This window comes from Hyperolius riggenbachi, chromosome 11 (assembly GCF_040937935.1).
Source record: "Hyperolius riggenbachi isolate aHypRig1 chromosome 11, aHypRig1.pri, whole genome shotgun sequence".
Lineage (NCBI taxonomy): Eukaryota > Metazoa > Chordata > Amphibia > Anura > Hyperoliidae > Hyperolius > Hyperolius riggenbachi.
Genome location: NC_090656.1, coordinates 128,259,747 through 128,279,643, shown reverse-complemented (window position 1 = coordinate 128,279,643; position 19,897 = coordinate 128,259,747). Strand labels below are relative to the sequence as shown.

Here is a 19,897-nt window from a genome sequence, read left to right as displayed (position 1 = left end):
TACAGTACATCAACCTACTTCCTGTTTTGGTGGCCATTTTGTTTGTTTATAAACAAACTTTTTAAAACTGTTTTTAACCACTTTTAATGCGGCGAGGAGCGGCGAAATTGTGACAGAGGGTAATAGGAGATGTCCCCTAACGCACTGGTATGTTTACTTTTGTACGATTTTAACAATACAGATTCTCTTTAAGACTGCAGACATCACCAGTGTTCTTTAGCAGGGACATGCTGTTAAAAGAAGCCAGTAAAATCTGAAGAGAGGAAAGGGTCATGGCGGAAGACAACGGGGGGAGCTGGGAAAAGAGATAAGATTACCTGCAATCAAGCTACTGTAATCTAAATTGCCTGGAGCTTGCTTCTCTGCTCACTACAGAAGTCAGCTGTCAGCACCCGTATCACTGCCTTCTGCAACAGCAGACTGCCCTGCGTTATTGATTAATTACTCTGATCAGGATAAATAATCAATAGTCCAGGGCACTCTGGTATTACAGCAGCCAGTGCACATGGCTACTAATGACAGGCAACTTCTGAAGCACTAAAGACATCCTGCCACCTCTCCCTGCTAATGTTCCAGCTGCAGCACAGCAATCATTCTCTCTATTCACCCTGCTGCTCTGCACATTCACTCAACAGATGTAGGGTGAAAGGAGCCGTAGCTGTCTTTTTTTTTTTTTTCAAGCTAAATAAACCATTTTGCCCAACCTTTCTTAGCAAGTGAGACCTTCCATCCCTCTGATTAATTTAGTTGCCCATCTTTGTACCTGTTCTAGTATGTTAATGTCCTTCCTATAGTGCGGTGCCTAAAACTGTATTCCATACTCCAGATGTGGCCTCACAAGTGATTTATACAGAGGGAGTAGTACACTAAAACATTTTATTTGCGGTTTTATGTTACAGGGTCAGTTCATGACATAATTACTCTGCAATGCACTCTGTAAAGAAAAGTAGAAAATGTGTAAACACTGCATAAACAATTAATCCATAATATAGCATTCTGCTATCCTTATCCAGATAATAACAGCAGAGTGAAATGCTTGAAGGACACATCCGAGTAAAAAAAAAAAAATTACTTACCCGGGGCTTCCTCCAGCCCCTGGCAGCCAATATGTCCCTTGTCATAACATAGCAGCCATTTGTGATAGTGGAATAATACAGAAGCCATATTTTTTCCATTTTTCTGTCTGCTGTGTACTATTTTAGATGTGTATGTATGTTCAGAAGCCGTCTGCCGTTGGGGGTATAATTGTTACTTGGCTGAAGGAAGTTGCTATTTTGAGTTTCTGTATGTCAATGTAAATTACATTTGCATTCAATGTCCAGCAAGGAAGCTACCATTGTCTGCATTGAATAGACCAGTTACGTTGAATAGCCCAAAGAAACCTGGACATTTAAATAGGAAATATCTACCTAGCCTACAGCAAGGAAACAGGTAATTAGATAATGACCCACTCTTTTGTCCTGCATCCTGAAAAGGTGTTGCATTGCTTTGAACTTTGTATTCATATAAACAGCTACCTGTTGACCCAATATACAAGCTGGACTTTACTGGGTCTGGAAAGTTGGAAGCTAAAACAGGAACCTTTGAAGTTTGCATATCACAGCCAGCAAGGATTTTACAGAGGGCTCAGCGAAAGGTGGTGTCACAATCTGGGAAATTAAATTATATCTGGACTTGTACCCCCGGGCTAAAAATCGGACTATATAAGTCGGCCTAGGACAGTCACAACTCATCTTCTCCTGAAGGTAGCGACAGCTAGAGATGATCCTGATCCAATCAGAATTTGTGTCCTCCTTCCACGGCCAAGTTGGACCTTTGCGCTGGTAAAAGTTCAATTTCTGTTTTGATTCCCGTTTTTATTTTTGCAATCTGTCTTGTTGTGTGTCTTTGTAATTTTTACTTTGTTTTTGTAAATCTTTTTGTATATATTCCTGTCTGCACTGTTCCACTTTTTGGAATAGTAAATATTTATTTAATAACCCTGACTTCTGATGTACTAACAGCTCATAGCCTAGAGAGAGACTGCAGTGTAATTTGCGTTACAAGTTCAGTGCCTGATTATGCCTTGCTACTGTGCGATTGTATTGTGTGTGTGTGTGGCGTTCCCGTATTTGGCCTAAAGCGCAAAGCTGACCCAAATACAAAAATGCCGGACTGAGTGCAGACCACTCGACAGCAGAGTGGGAATTGTTGGAGTGTCTAGCAGCAGCTAGTGGTGGCAGTGAGAAGTGTTTTGAGGGGTGACAGCCTTGTGTTAGCTTGAATAAGGCTGCTTCCCCTCGCGATCTGGTCAAACCCCCAGTCGGCCGTGCCTTGGGGCTGGTTCCTGACATCCCTCGCCGCAGCTCCGGTGTCCCGGGGTCCCCTCCATTGCAGATGCCAACCTCGCAATGGAGGGGGCACCAGAGCTGCGGCAAAGGACAAGTCGGCTTCCAGAGGCTGGAGGAAGCCCAGGGTAAGTAGATCTTGTTTTTCCTTTTTTCCTAGGACCTGTCCTTTTCTTTATCAGAAAAAGCTCAGAATTGCCATTTTCAATATCTGACAGCTAGTGTTCTGTCAGCTGGATGATTGTTGAGGACAGTTACCCCCCCACCCCCTCACCTGGTCTTTGCCTTCTGGGAAACAGTTGTTGCCTCACCACAGTAACTGGCAGGCCAGCAGGTATATGCAGAGAAATGATGCCAGTTACACATCTAGTGGAAGAGATTAAACAGAATCTCCGACCTTATCAGAAGCTCTGCTGCCAGATAAGCATTTTTTAAAACGTAAATTATATAACAAATTTTATTCTGTTGCTATTACATAACTGGCTTTAGAAGTAGCAGAATCTTCCCATTCTCAATAGAGCACCCCTTTAAATAAACGCAGAGTCTAACTAGAAATAACATAATTTTGCTGAAACCAGCACTACTGCTAAACAATATGGCCACCCAGCCACTTAGGCAATTATCCATGTTTACAACATTAATGAGGCAGATTCTTTTGCTGAAGAAAGCAGAGAAAATATTTATATTGCACATCCCCGAAAGGACTGAGCCCACAAATCTGGAGATTAGTGGTGCTTTTTGCTTTTTATGGTAGTGACATTTCACAGCTTCCTAATTTTTATTTTTTTGTACCATCTTCAACTGCAGTAGGTCAGGATTATAGTAACAGGACTCTTGTGGAAGAACAAAAATCTGCTGCAGGAGTTTGACAAGGCTATACCATCACCTTACCTTCTTTATATACAGTATACAGTATGTATACAGTATACACACACAAAGGGTTTGTGGCAGAAAACACTAGATTAGAGTGTCAGCCTCTTGCAGTGACTTAGCCAGTCCAGATGTGTGACCCGGAAAAAAAAGTTTTCCTTTGTCTATCTAATTGCTCATGCAGGAAGATGAAAATAAGAGGATGCTCTAAACAAGAATGAGTTAAACAATTGTTGAGTTGCTGCCGTAGTTACAAAGACTTAAGGCCCATACACACGTCGGATTTCCGTGAACGACGGGTCGTTTGAATGTCCCGTCGTTCAGTCGTTCGTCCGCTAAATCGGGCGCGTGTACAGACTGTCGTTCGGGTGATAAGACTGGTCTTGAGCCAAAATCAGTCTTATCACCCGAACGACAGTCTGTACACATGCCCGATTTGGCGTGCGGACGACTGAACGACGGGACGTTCAAACGACCCGTCGTTCGGAAAAATCCGACGTGTGTATGGGCCTTTAAGCTTCTTTGCAATTTTAGAAATTCAAGGCTGGCTACAAACTAAAATGGGCCAGCACTGTTACTTGTAACCTATTGTATTTTTTTTTACAAAGGAGAAACAACACTTTACTTATTTACTCGAGTATTTATATGGCACTGATTGACATCTTCTGCAGCACTTTACAGAGTCATGTCACTAACTGTCCCAAAAAGAGGCTCACAATCCATTTCTTACACGGTCACGTCTCCATAGTTTGAGGCCGATTTTGAGGAAACTATACCATCTATACTGGAGCAACTATACTAGCTAACTATACTGGGGCAACTATACTAGCTAACTTTACTGTGGAAACAATACTACCTCTACTGGGGACAACTATACTACCCATACTGCTGCAACTATACTATCTATACTTGGGGCAAGTATACTACCCATACTGCAGCAACTATACTATCTATACTGGGGGCAAGTATACTACCCATACTGCAGAAACTATACTATCTATACTGGGGGCAAGTATACTACCCATACTGCAGCAACTATACTATCTATACTGGGGGCAAGTATACTACCCATACTGCAGCAACTATACTATCTATACTGGGGACAACTATACTACCCATACTGCTGCAACTATACTATCTATACTGGGGGCAAGTATACTACCCATACTGCAGCAACTATACCATCTATACTGGGGGCAAGTATACTACCCATACTGCAGCAACTATACTATCTATACTGGGGGCAAGAATACTACCCATACTGCAGCAACTATACCATCTATACTGGGGGCAAGTATACTACCCATACTGCAGCAACTATACTATCTATACTGGGGGCAATAATACTACCCATACTGCAGCAACTATACTATCTATGCTGGGGGCAGCTATACTACCTATACTGGGGTAACTACTGTATACTAGCTAACTATACTGGGCAACTATACTACCCATACTGCAGCAACTATACTATCTATGCTGAGGGCAGCTATACTACCTATACTGGGGCACCTATACGGCAGCACCTATACCTGGCTACCTACCTACCTATACACGGGTGCTGTGCGATCACTCCAAATCGAGGAGGGGGGGGGGGCATCCTCACAAGTTTACCTCAGGCAGCAAAAAGTCTAGACCAATCACTGTGATCAATGGTATGAGTTCAATTGTCAGTAGCAGAATCACAGATAGTCATAGAACAAGTGTGGGATATAGTGTCCAAGGGAACAGAAAAAGTTGATCCTCTGTTGTTGTCCGCTTAGTAATGTGTTTCAAGTATCCCACATGATAGTGGTAGCAGCAGATGCGTGCCCCTAGCCACAGTCTGAGCAGAGAAACAGATTGACAAGTGTCACCTTACTCAAGGCTAACTTGTATGTCCCACTTTAAAGTGACAGCACAGCTTTAAAGTATTAAGGACAGCAGACTTCAGGTGTGCTTTAAAGCGGACCTGCTCAAAAAGATACGCAACAGTATAATAACCTTTAAAGAAAAACATTTCTTTGTTGTTACAGCTGATAGAAATCCTGAAATAAATCTGCAGTGTTTCTACTTCCTGCTTTAATGGAAACAGACACATTGTTAACATCCTGTGCTTTCAAATGAGTTTATCTGCCGTGGAAGTCAGGTGGCACAGGGGACAGATCAAATTACAACTGTGATTAATGGAAATCTTCATCCTTCATTTTAAAAATGGCGATGACAGCTTCCAGGTCAGCACTCCGTTATTCAGTAATATCGCTTGAGCCATAGGGAAACATGGACATTACCTTTCACATCAGTTGTCCTTTTAGTTATAATTGACAGCAACTGATATAGTGAAAAAGGGCCACTTTTGGGGGAGAAAAAGTGTGTCTTATAGTTAAAAAAATATGGTTAATATTCTATTTTGTAAATGTTTAAATATAAAATAAAATATATAATAAAATATAAAATAAAACCATAAAACCATATCTAAAATAAATGTAAAAAAAAGTTATTTTTAGGAGTAGGATGATAAATACAATTTTTTTTATCTCATCACTTTATTTCACCTCGGGTTCACTTTAAAGGATCCAATTCAAAGTTCTTAATTTTATTGGCAGCCAGTGGAGTGAGCAAAGAGCTGGTGTTGTGTGGCAAGGGCAACAGCCTGTAAGCTGCATTCTGTACTAAATGAGGATGGTGTAAGTACTTATTTGAAAGGCCTGTATAGATGTATTGCAGTAGTCCTCCACTGTGTAATGAAAGTTTGAACAAGTACTGGCAGATCTTTTAGGGAGGTGTTTTATTTTTTCAATGTTCTTTGGGTGAAAGTAAAAAGATTTCACAACAGCAGAGTGTAATTTCTCATGATATAATTCGGTTTCTGGGTCTTTTCTCACCTCATAAAGATCTACATGAAATCTGTGGTAGCCTTTAGTAATTGTGTGATATAGGCTCTTCTTGAAAACGTTTGTTGTTGGTGAGATATTTATGCATCAGCAGCAGAGTAAAATAGTGAAACCTGTGTGAAATCACACGTGGTGTGCAAATTTATGCTGCAAAATGTAAGCTTTTTTCTCATAGTTTTGCAAATTTTAACCTGAATTTTTTTTTTATTGACTTCCATCACAAGTGTAGAGATGGCCCTAACAGTTGGCATAGGAATACCTATACTACATCGTTGGGCTAATCTTTGACCCTCTACATCACAGTCAGTAGACACATGGCAGCCTGCAATCAGGCTGCACTCCCTCCTGGAGGCCCCCCCCCCCCCCTTTATAAAAGGAAGCAGCGTCGGCCATTTTCTCACTCAGTCTGCTGCTGTGTTAGTGAGATAAGGGAGAGAGGTTGCTGCAGAGATAGAGAAAGCTTAGTTAGGCTTTTGTTAGGCTTGTTAGCTTGCTCCTTGCTGATATATATTGCTAAAAAAAAAACACAGCTCTTTTGAGAGCTAATGTTCTTGTGATGTGTTTTTTTTTGTGTGGCCCACTGACACTTGCATATACAGCCCTGTCTGTCGCAGCTGGCCCTTGCTAACTGCTATACTGTGCCAGGCCCAGCACATTCAGTGCCTACCTTTTAACTGCACCTGTGTTTGACAGCTGCACATTCGTAATACCAGTCCGTGCATACCTTTCACTGCACCTGTGTGACAGCACGCAGTTTTATATAACAGTAACTGCATACCTGTTCACTGCACCTGTGTGACTGCACATTGTATTAGTCAAGTCAGTGCATACCTATCACTTCATTCCCCCCCTCCCCCCCCCCAATATGGACAAAACAACAGGCAGAGGCAGACCACCCGACAGGTCTGTTCGAGGTTGTGCTGACGTGATTTTGTGCGGCCCTGGACCAAAGTACAGTGCTCAGAAGAAGGCACGTGCCATCCACTCCCAAGATTGTCAGGACGTAGTTGACTATTTAACACAGAGCACCTTATCTTCCGCAGCCACCAGCACTACTACAAGCACCACATCCGCTCCATTTGACACTTCGCAGGAGTTATTTGGTCGGGAATTAACTGATTCTCAGCAATTATTGTTACAACAAGATGAAGGCGCTAAGCAAGTTACACCACCTCATATGTCTGAGTTAGGCGTCACTATGGACGTAAGGTGTGAGGAGGATGATGAAGTACCTGCTGTTAGTGCAGTTTATGAGGTGTCTGATACAAGCGAAGCTGTGGAGGATGATGATGATGATGATGATGATGATGATACTGGCATGGATGTCAAGTGGGATCCTAATAGACATGATGACCGGAAGAAAGTTCAGAGGGGGAATCAGAGAGGAGTAGGAAGCGACGAGTTGCTGAAAAAAGCAGACGGAGCTCGTCGTCAGAAACAGCTCGTAGCAGTGTCCGGCGGCATGTATCGCCACCTATGGACAGCCAGCCAACATACCCTTCAACGTCAGCTGCTGACGCCACCACCAAAACGCCATCATCCGAGGGCTCAGCAGTGTCGAAATTTTTGTGTGTGTCTGCCTCAGATGAAAGCAATGCCATCTGTACTCTCTGCCACCAAAAATTGAGCCGTGGAAAGACCAAGACCCGCGTAGGGACAACTGCCTTATAAAGGCACATAACGAAAAAACACAAACTGCAATGGGAAGACCACCTAAAGAAAAAAGAAGCACACAAAAGAAAAGCCACCCTCCTTCTCCTCTTCCTCCTTCAGGTGCGTTATCTTCAGCCGCTTTCTCCCTTGCACCTTCACAGCCACCCTCCTCCACTCCGCCTCTCACCTTGAGCGGTTCCTGCTCCTCTGCCCAGAGCAGCCAGGTGTCCATGAAGTAAATCTTTGAGGGGAAGAAGACAATGTCTGCCAGTCATCCCCTTGCCTGGCGTCTGACAGCTGGCTTGGCGGAACTGTTAGCTCGCCAGCTGTTACCATACCAGCTGGTGGACTCTGAGGCCTTCCGAAAATTTGTGGCGATTGGGACACCGCAGTGGAAGATACCAGGCCGCAATTATTTCTCAAAAAAAGGTGATACCCAAACTGTACCATGAAGTTGAAAGGCAAGTGGTGTCATCTCTGGCGTTGGATCAAGGGTCCATCTGGCCACGGATGCCTGGTCTGAAAAGCAGTCAGGGCAGGTACATTACTTATAAAGCCCATTGGGTCAACCTGGTGACCGCTGGCAAGCAGGGAGTACGTGGCTGTGCAGCGGAACTAGTTGTGACACCTCCATGGCTTGTAGGCAGGCCTGCTGCCACCTCCTCTCCTTCGCCTCCTACTTCTCCTGCTACATCCTCTTCGCTGTGCTCCTCCTCCTTGGCTGAGTGGCAGTGCTACTCTACTGGTGCTGCGATCTGCTCTCCAGCTACACACTCCCCAGCTCCCCAGGGCCTATGCTGCATGCAAGGTACGATGGTGTCACGCCATCTTGGACATGTCTTGCCTCAAAGCGGAGAGTCACACTTGAGCAGCTCTCCTGGCTGCTCTGAACAAACAGGTGGATCAGTGGCTGACCCCACACCAACTGGAGATCGGCAACGTGGTGTGTGACAACGGCAGCAATCTCATTTCGGCTTTGAGTTTGGGAAAGTTGACACATGTACCCTGCATGGCACGTGCTGAATCTAATAATTCAAAGATTTGTGTGTAAGTACCCATTCTTACACGAGGTCCTGAAGCAGTCCAGGAAGGTGTGTGGTCATTTCAGGAGGTCCTACACGGTCATGGCACGCTTGGCCGATATTCAGCAGAGAAATAACTTGCCAGTGAGGCGCTTGATTTGCGATAGCCCGACTCGCTGGAATTAAACGCTCCTGATGTTTGACCGCCTGCTACAACAGGAGAAAGTCGTCAACCACTATCTGTACAACTACAGTGAAAGGTCATGTTTTGGGGAGCTGAGGTTGTTGTGGCCAAAGTACTGGACACTCATGCGAAATGCCTGCAGGCTCATGCGGCTGTTTGAGGAGGTGACAAACCTGGTGAGTCGCAGTGAATGCGCCATCAGCGACTTGATCCCATATGCTTTCTTCCTGGAGGGTGCCGTGTGTAGAGTGGTGAAACAAGCTGTGGAGGAGCATGAACAGGAACAGGAGGAAGAGTTGTGGGAACTATCATCAGCAGAACCAGATGTTTCCTCAACACCTGCGGCAGCACAGAGGGGGGACGAGGAAGAGTTGTGTGGGGAAGAGGAGTCAGATGAGGAAGGTGTTTTTTTGGAGGAGGAGGTGGAAGAACAACTGCAGCAGGTGTCGCAGGGGGCTTGTGCTGCTCAACTTTTCCGTGGTATTGTTTGTGCCTGGAGGGAGGAGGAGAACTTATCTGACATCACTGATGAAGAGCAAGAGGAGATGGATAGTATATCGGCATCCAAATTTGTGCAGATGGTGTCTTTCATGCTGTCCAGCCTGTTGAGGGAACCCCGTATAAAAACAACCCAAGGGGAATGACCTGTACTGGGTGGCAACGCTACTATAAGCACAAAGTGGCGGAGATGTTACCAAATCACCAGAAGGCAGAAAGGATGCAGCACTTGCACAACAAGCTGGCAAGTATGCTTTACAGTGCGTTTAAGGGTGATGTCACAGCACAACAGAATAAAGGTGCCACTGCCAGTAATCTTCCTCCTCCTCCCATGTCCACGCAGGCAAAGACAGGGCGCTCTAGCGATCTCATGGTGATGTCAGACATGCGGACATTCTTTAGTCCAACAATTTGTAAGCAGAGGCGCCAACAAGGTTAAAATGGAGTAAAAAAACCTTTAAAAAAGGGGGAAGTTTGGTGGACTTACCTCCCTCGTGGGAAAAACAGACTAAAGAACGTGATTGTAATTCACATTGACTAGAATCTCTAAGGTGCAACGCGTTTCGCAGGTCACAATCCTGCTTCATTAGGCAATTAACTGGAGAAAGCAAAAAGGGTCTGTACTGGGGCCAAGCGCCTCTGTGACTTTTTGCTTTCTCTAGTTAATTGCCTGATGAAGCAGGATTGAGACCTGCGAAACGCGTTGCACCTTGGAGATTCTAATCAATGTGAATTACAATAACGTTCTTTAGTCTGTTTTTCCATGAGGGAGGTAAGTCCACCAAACTTCCCCCTTTTTAAATGTTTTTTTACTCAATTTTAACCTTTTTGACGCCTCTGTTTACAAATTGCAACTTATGTGGAATCACCACTATTGCCTTTAATTAGCCTAGCGCTTTTGCAATCGCCCGTGATTCCACAGCATGGCTGAAAGCTAGGGCTGTGGATTCGAGCAATTTTGCGTACCTGGAGTCCGGGTCGGAGTCGGTGGCTTCATAAACTGAAAAATCGGAGTCAGAGTTGGCTGATTTTTGTACCCACCCCACTGCACTACTGAAAGCTCTCCTGGGGGGGTCCCAGCTCTTAGGATAGCAAAAATTCAAAATAATTGTGATAGACTTTCTTTAGAATTGTTTTTTAGATGAACAGTCGGGGATACAGTGAATACACAATCCAATATCATAACCTGCAAATTGCACATACAGGTGGGTGTTTCCCACTTAGTCAGGTCAGTACAGTGTCTGCGGGTGAGCGCTATAATGGCGTGGCAAAAAGGCCCTCCTAGCCGTATACTTTGTGCACCTACTTCCTCATGCTGCAGCTAGTTTGGTCATCTAAATTAGTTCTATCTCTGTTGGTAGATTAGGAAATGGAGGAAAATGAGTTGAATAAAATAAAGTGCTGGAATGGACGTTGTGCGCATCTCTTTTGGTTTTCTTAGTTGTTGTTTTTTTTGTTTTTGTTTTTTATAAATGAACCCTATTGCTTACTACAGTATATTCTTGCCAATTGTCCATGAACCTCAGAATCTTATTCAGATAAATGGTGAGAAACACCTGGTGACTTTCTATAAGATCCCTGGTGATTCTGAAATATTACATTCAATGCTTTCCTCAGAGCCATAAGAAACCCACACCCTACACTAAAGAAGGCCAGATAGGCCTAGTGCACACCGAGCGGTTTTGCCAGCATTTTCAAAAACGCTGCCGCTTCTGAAAACGCTTGGCTAACGTATCTCAATGGGATTGTGCACATCAGCGGTTTAAGGTTTTAGCAAACCGCAAACGTGGCTCCTGCAGCATTTTTGCGGTTTGTAGATGCGTTTCTGCCTCAGTGTGTAAAGTATTGGAAAAGCTCAAACCGCTCTGAAAAATGCTAGATCAGAGTGGTTTTCCCAGTGTTTTTGTTACAAAAGCTGTTCAGTAACAGCTTCACTGTAACAATTTATGAAATCTGCTACCCGAAAACGCTCCCAAAAACGCTAGGCATGTTTAGAAAACCTCTCTAAACATGCCTAGAATCGCTCTGAAAATCTGCTTCAAAAACCTCTAGCGTTTTGCAGATCTGCTAGAGGGTTTTGGTGTGCACTGGGCCATAGCCTGAAACTGCTGTATTTAAAAGACCACTATTGTGAAAGATTGTTGATTTTAAAATACATACATCCAAAATGTTCATTTCTCCCCAAGTAAAATTCGCAATAAATTACTTTTCTCCTTTCTCCTATGTTGCTGTCGCTTACAGTGGCAGTAAAAAGCTGACTAATCTAACAAGATTTGGACTAGTCCATCTCCACATGATGGATTTACAGTATCTTCTTTATTCTTTACGAAATCCTTTTCTGGATTAAGATCTATATATAACCATTCCGGCAGGCCTCCCTGCTCTCTGCACACTATTCTGGTAGTTGGACTGAGTAACTGCCTTTTGGGAAGTGCTTGTGTAAATAAAGAAGTACCTGAGAATCCCCATAAGTAGATGGACTAGTCCAAAAATCTGTCCGATTTTCACTGCCTACTATAAGTGACAGTTATATTGGAGAAAAGTAATATATAGTACATTTTACTCTGGGAGAAAATACATTTTATATGTATTCATTTTAAATGTAAAATGTTTTATGATAGTGGTCCTTTAAGCATGGTTCTTGGCTCTTCATATGGCTGTAGCTATGCTATGGATCTGCTGTACTAAATGCTCAAATAGGGCATATAAGTATAAAGGAATGATTTGTATGGCTCCTTCCACTCTCCCACACTGCCTTACCACCTCAGCAGCACTGGCTACTGACACTTAGGGCTGGTTCACTTACAATTGCAAAACAATTTTGCTTTGTGGTTTTGTTCAGGCAACAAGAAACTCATCATGATTGCTTGAAAAATGCTGCATGCAAAGCATTTGCGATTTTATACAAATCGCAGCACTGCAGTGAGAATGCTCACATAGGGTTACATTGATAGAGCACTTTGCTGATTGCTGAGAATCAGCAGAGTACTGAAATAGGGTTGCTTGTAATTGAAATTACGAGTAGCATTTCCTGCCCACGGGAGAGGGGGGTTAACTTACCCATGCCGCCTACAGCTGATGCGCTCCACTCACGTTCCACGTCACGTCCCAGGGCGTTCCCACGCTTCCTCCTTCGACCCAGAAGAAGGAAGCATGGGAGTGACGTGGAGTGCATTGGCTATAGGTGGTGGCATGGGTAAGTAACCCCGTGGCAACATGGGTAAGTAACACCTCCCTCTCCTGCAGGCAGGAAGTGCTACAAGTCATTTCAATTACAAGCAACCATGTACTGAACCCCCCATTGTGAATCAGCCCTAAAGGTGGCCATACATGATGCAATCCAGTGAATCCATAGAACAATCATTTCAATTACATGATTGAATTGATGATGAAATCAAATGCAAAATCTCTTCAGCATCATCAAAAAAACTTGTTTAATTAATTAAGCATTTCTCTTCTGAAATGTATCAGAATAAGCTGCAAATTGACATTGTTTTATAATTTATTTATTTTGTGCTGCAATCAGTCACAATGTACCTTTCAATTATTTTTGTTTGAATTGTCAAATCGATCCTTTGTAAGATCACATTGTGTATGTGCTAGTGATGAGCGAAACATGCAAGCTGATTTCACCAGCAAGAGGAAAGTTGTGGCAAGCAAATCATTGAATAATTACCCCAGCTGCTGGTTAATGGACCATATGCTAGAAGTTTTGATAATTCCAACTTCTGTCTCCTGGGTGGGGATAATTAGCCTATTAGGGGAATGCCATCTCAACAGAGCTATTCAGAGTCAACTTCTGAAGGTTTCTAATTTCAGCTTGGGTTCTTGGCTAGGAAATCCCAGACATGCTCTCATCTGCCTGACCATGCCTATCACCCATGCTACACCTCTTCACACCAATGTCATGTGACCTCTGACCCCCCCCCCCCTTTGTCCGTGCCCCGGCAACCTCAACTTCTGTGCCCATGCAAAGACCAATCAGCAGCCATATGAGCTGGGCAGATGAGTATGGTCAAGTCCCTAGATGGAGTGTCATCTGACCTTGGAATACGCCAAGGCTTACCAGGGAACTCACTGGACGTGGCCCTGTGCATTCAGGTGCCAGTGTTCAGCTATTGCATAGTCAGTGCTGGCTGTCATGGGAGTTTGACTGTCTGCAAGAGTCACTTTGCCTATGTGTTGATGGGGTGGGTGATGGAATGCTATTGGATGGACGCTATGTTAGAACCAAAGAGCAGTATATTAAGAAATTAGCTGAGAATGGTTGACTTGATGGCATTGTTTGGCTATTGTACACCCAATGCACAAGATAATAAGTTGATAATAAGGATATTGTGATTACACAGCAGCAATTGCGATTTCCCCAAATTACAATCGAGGGTCCTACAGCATTTTTGGAGCACTTGCGATACAAAGCAATTTTGCAGCAATTTTACTACCAAGAACCACAAAAAAGTTGCAATTGCTCTACAAATTTCAAAAGCACTTTAAAATTACCAGAATCGCTCTGGAAAACTCTGCTAAAATCACAACAAAAAAAGTTTAGAGATTGCTATTTCTTGTGGGCCCCATCCCTTAGGTGTTAAGGATGAAGGTTAGGGTTAGGCATGAGCAAACTGTTGACATTAGGTGACAAGTTACAGTCTAGACATTAACAAGGGGCTAATGTTGGGGGGGTTAATATCAGCAGTTAGGGACAGGTATTACATTAAAGTAATTGATAACAAGTTAATGAATGATGGGTTAGATTACAAAAAAAATGCCGATGGCCAAAAGCCAAAATCAGTGGTGCCCAAATCAAATGTATTCTCATCAAGCTTTTTCGTTAGCATGCTGAGAAACTGAGATTGCACAGTACAATTGTGTTATTCTGGAAATTTGACAGAGGTGATACTTGTAAATATGTTCTGTTTAAATGTGAAATTCTAGTCGTGCCTAACATTTGTTATAAACTTGGATCAGTTCTACACAAAGATTTTTGCAGTTTAATATTATTAAAATTACTCTCACATTTCAAAGTACAGCCAGTTCTCCATCTGCAAAACGAGTTGTGAGCACAATTAGTACAAAAGCCCAGGCATTTCCACTTCCTGCATGAGTACTTAGTTGCACGAAGCAGTTGTGTTAGTAATGTCCAACCCAACTGAACTAACTGAGGGGGAATATAAGCAGCACAAGCACATCACCAGGTTGTCAGGCTGCATTAGGATCATGGCGGAGGGGCTGGGTGAGCGTGTGCTTAGAATCAAGGTACACAGCTTTTGTCATTAATCCAAGTACCACAGAGCTGACAGGAGGAGGCTGCATATTTGTCAACAAAAGTTTCACTTCAGGAAAGGCTTCTTCACACCTTCTATAGAAAGTAGAGCATACAGGCAATGAAAAGTATGTTTCCAAGTCATTACTGAGCATGTGCAAACAGTCCAACACAGCAAATAACGTGTATAACGCACAGCATGCAGCACTTTCACGAACGCAACGTGTGCACTGCGAATGGGGCAGTGAGTTTTCATTGCAGTGAGTTATTCTGCGTTAAATAACGTGACTTTAACGTTGCACTGTGAAAGAGGCCTTCATGCATATTTTATGCAGATTGGAACTAGAAAAAATCCAAATCGGCAAGAAGTGCATTTTATTAGCCTTTTTCCAAATTGCATACAATTTGCATTACATAAGCATGCAAGCCTCTTGCATCTCTAGCAGCCAATAGAGGTAAGACAATACATTTTCATGTGCACACAACTCCACATAAGCAAGAGGCAGGGACACACTATACCAAATCATTTCCTCCTGAGTAGTTCTGGTGCCTTGATACTTCACAGAACTCCTTCATGATGTATTATAAAATAAAGTCTTGCACAAGAACTGTGTGAGAGTATGGCAGGTCCACTTACCTCTGTGTACACGTACAGGGGGAGCACCAGGACGGCCAGGAGCAGGTCAGCTACAGCCAGGCTAACTATGAAATAATTGGTGGTGGTTTTTAGGGCTTTTTCTGTGCAGACGCTCAGACACACTAACACATTTCCACAGATGATAAATACAATCAGTATGAGGCCGAATATCAAGGCCAGAAAGTTGTAGTGAGTATCTTCTGTGGGCTCAGCCGTTTCGTTGGATGTATTATTGACCATGGCTTCCCTGCTGAGCTAAGACCCCAGTGTCCCATGAAAGCAGAAGACTGCACGCCAGAGTGGACTTCTTCCTTGGTCAATCTCTCCCTTTGTCCTTGCTCTTCGAGTAGCTTGTCCCATGGAGAAGTCATCTATTTCTCCTTCTCAGAGGATGGTGTTCCTAATCAGGTCAGAAGATCCTCTTGCTTGCATAAAGGGGAGCAGAAATGTGGGTCTCCAAGCTTGCTTCCCATTCTTGCTTTTCTTCAGGCAGTCTAAAGGGTTAACTCCCTACCTAGAAGAAGGTCAGGAGAAAGCTTACAACCAGACACTGACCCCCTCATGTGGACTCACTATTGGAAGTTCTCCAAGCCTCTGTCCACATGTTGGAAGCTGTACACATCACTGAAGACTGAACAGCAGCACGTGTGGGATCTGCTGGTCTGTCTGATGGAAGAAACAAAGGGGGGGAAAATCTTCCCTTTTCTTTTCTGTGAAGAACTGACCGGTCCCAAGGTGATTAATTCGCAAGTGGGTCGCGTCCAGTACAGGAGAAGAAAGCCGATTAAGGTAGAGAGGGTTTGTCCGGGAGCTCCTCCAATCAGCACAGAGATCTCGGAACTGCTCACATCCCAACACAAAGCTCAGCTTAGTTTAGCTGTGAATGTGACAGCAGCACAGGGAGGCAGCCTAATGTGTGCTAATGTGTGTCTCCCCTACTCTGTCACCTGGCATCTGTGTGTAGCATAAAGCATGTATCACAGCCTCTGTGCTTACCATAGCAATGCCTTATATGCAGCTGTGTATCACTGGTGTGTTAGCAAAAGGAGGTTACATAGGAAACATTACAGAAGGCATCTATTTCACAGGCACAAAAGTAGATGGAGAAATTTACAAAGGGCACACTGGTACATGAGTAATATGATATCTTAGCAAAGAAGGGGACATTAAGATTTATTTTCTTTAAATTTTAATTATTATTATTCTTTGCTATATGTTGCTATTTTTATATTTTATTTTGACAAAGTATAAAATTGGCCATCTACAATGTGGTTAATTGCTTGCTACCTGATCATCAGACATCAGTGCTTCCTAGCATTCAAATGATCTTTTTTTTACCAACTAACATTTACTTACAAAGGATTTTTTTAATGCTAGGGATGGTGTTTTTGGAGGGAAATACATTTTAATTTACATTGTGTAACATGTTAACTGAATTGAAGGTATGACACTCTCAATGTACAACAGTAACATCCACTTAGGATAGTATTTGACTGTAAATTACCAAAACCTTTTCAATGTACTGCTAAATATATTAGTGAAGCTAATATTCCTCAAATAAGAACATAACATGTAAAACATGCTTCATTGACTCCTCTGTTAACAATAGGACCCTTAATGTCAAACCAGTGAGTACCTGCCATGGAAGACAAGTTAACTCTAGATGTATCTGGCTGCAGGAGTGTAGTTAGAGGTCATGGGGCCTCATAGCAAAGTTTGGGTGCCCCCTCCCCCCAAAAAAAGTTAAAAAGCACCTTTGTGCCTTGTTTGTTTGGTAGCTAGAGGCCCCACTACCTTCCAGTATAGGTTAGCTGAGGAGGGCAGGGTCGGATTTAGACATTTTCCCGCCCAAGGCCCACTGTCAACCCCCCCCAGTCATGTGCGCTCCGTCCCCTTTGTTCCCCTGGTCCTGTGCTGTTGTCTTGTGCTCACCCCATCCTGTGTACTTCACTGGTCCTGTGCTCCCCCCATTCTGTGCTGTGCTTGTGAGGGAGAGCAGCACAGGATGGGGAAGCACAGGACCAGTACTCCACAGCTCGCCCCTATGGAAGCAGGGCAGCTGCAGACTGGGGTACTGCTGCGGTTTACATGTTTGGCAATTAAACTGGCTTACTCTGCCAGCCCGCTGCCCGCCCCTTGCTTCTTGGTGCCCTAGGCCATGGACTATGTGGCCTTGCCTCAAATCCAGCCATGGGGGGGGGGGGCAGTGTAGTTAGGCAGAGGTAACCCATTGTAGGTAGGCCCCCTCAGTATAGGTAGCCAGGGGGCCCCAGTGTAGGTAGGCAGTAGGACCTCAGTATAGGTAGCCCCCTCAGTAATGGTTAGCCAGGGGGGGGCAGTGTTGTTAGGCAGAGAGATCCCCTTGTAGGTAGCCCCCTCAGTATAGGTAGCCGGGGGCCCTAGTGTAAGTAGGCAGTAGGACATCATTATAGGTAGCCCCTTCAGTATAGGTTAGCCAGGGGGGCCCAGTGTAGGTAGGCAGTAGGACCTCATTATAGGTAGCCCTCTCAGTATAGGTAGCCAGTAGTGATGGGCGAACAGTGTTCGCCACTGTTCGGGTTCTGCAGAACATCACCCTGTTCGGGTGATGTTCGAGTTCGGCCGAACACCTGACGGTGCTCGGCCAAACCGTTCGGCCACATGGCCGAACTAAGAGCGCATGGCCGAACGTTCCCCGAACGTTCGGCTAGCGCTGTGATTGGCCGAACGGGTCACGTGGTTCGGGCCCGAACGCGCTCTGATTGGCCGAACGGTCACGTGGTTCGGGTAAATAAATACCCGAACCACGTCATATCTCCGCCATTTCTCTGTGGGTTTAGCTTTGGGTAGGCAGGCAGGGTAGTTCGCTCTCCAGCCACGCTAGCCAGGGTCCCCCCCAGTCATTGTGTGTCGCTGCTGGGAACAGTAGTACACCGCTCGCTCAGCCACACTATATAGCATTCTGTTTACTGCCACTCTGTGTACCTCGCTCAGCCACACTATATAGCATTCTGTTTACTGTTCTGTGTCTGCTGGGAATAGTAGTACACCGCTCGCTCAGCCACACTATATAGCATTCTGTTCACTGTTCTGTGTCTGCTGGGAATAGTGGTACACCGCTCGCTCAGCCACACTATATAGCATTCTGTTTACTGTTCTGTGTCTGCTGGGAATAGTGGTACACCGCTCGTTCAGCCACACTATATAGCATTCTGTTTACTGTTCTGTGTCTGCTGGGAATAGTGGTACACCGCTCGCTCACCCACACTATATAGCATTGTGTTTACTGTTCTGTGTCTGCTGGGAATAGTAGTACACCGCTCGCTCAGCCACACTATATAGCATTGTGTGTACTGCCACTCTGTGTACACGGCTCAGCCTGACTATATAGCATTGTGTGTACTGCCACTGTGCACCTCGCTCAGCCACGCTATATATAGCATTGTGTTTACTGCCACTCTGTGTACACCGCTCAGCCAGACTACATAGCATTGTGTGTACTGCCACTCTGTGTACACCGCTCAGCCAGACTCTATAGCATTGTGTGTACTGCCACTCTGTGTACACCGCTCAGCCAGACTATATAGCATTGTGTGTACTGCCACTCTGTGTACACCGCTCAGCCAGACTATATACCATTGTTTACTGACACTCTGTGTACACCGCTCAGCCAGACTATATACCATTGTTTACTGACACTCTGTGTACACCGCTCAGCCAGACTATATACCATTGTTTACTGACACTCTGTGTACACCGCTCAGCCAGACTATATACCATTGTTTACTGACACTCTGTGTACACCGCTCAGCCAGACTATATACCATTGTTTACTGACACTCTGTGTACACCGCTCAGCCAGACTATATACCATTGTTTACTGACACTCGGTGTACACCGCTCAGCCAGACTATATACCATTGTTTACTGACACTCTGTGTACACCGCTCAGCCAGACTATATACCATTGTTTACTGACACTCTGTGTACACCGCTCAGCCAGACTATATACCATTGTTTACTGACACTCTGTGTACACCGCTCAGCCAGACTATATACCATTGTTTACTGACACTCTGTGTACACCGCTCAGCCAGACTATATACCATTGTTTACTGACACTCTGTGTACACCGCTCAGCCAGACTATATACCATTGTTTACTGACACTCGGTGTACACCGCTCAGCCAGACTATATACCATTGTTTACTGACACTCTGTGTACACCGCTCAGCCAGACTATATACCATTGTTTACTGACACTCTGTGTACACCGCTCAGCCAGACTATATACCATTGTTTACTGACACTCTGTGTACACCGCTCAGCCAGACTATATACCATTGTTTACTGCCACTCTGTGTACATGGCTCAGCCAGACTATATAGCATTGTGTGTACTGCCACTCTGTGTACACCGCTCAGCCAGACTATATAGCATTGTTCACTGCCACTCTGTGTACACGGCTCAGCCAGACTATATAGCATTGCGTACTCTGCCAGTCAGTGTGTATATTGCTGGGATCAGTAATACTCCACTCACCGTCAACCACTATATGAGCTCACCATGAGTTCCTCAGAGACCTCCGCTGTGA

General features: G+C 44.4%; 1 protein-coding gene across 1 annotated transcript in view; it reads right to left on the bottom strand.

Moving 5' to 3' along the window:
• The window catches only part of DRD4 (dopamine receptor D4), a 167,601-nt gene extending 151,459 nt beyond the window's left edge, over window positions 1-16,142 (bottom strand). The window contains exon 1 of the mRNA XM_068259920.1: window positions 15,325-16,142. Coding sequence (XP_068116021.1) covers window positions 15,325-15,564 — 240 coding nt within the window. The 5' untranslated portion in view covers window positions 15,565-16,142. The remainder of the gene's footprint in view (window positions 1-15,324) is intronic.
• Window positions 16,143-19,897: the final 3,755 nt, after the last annotated feature.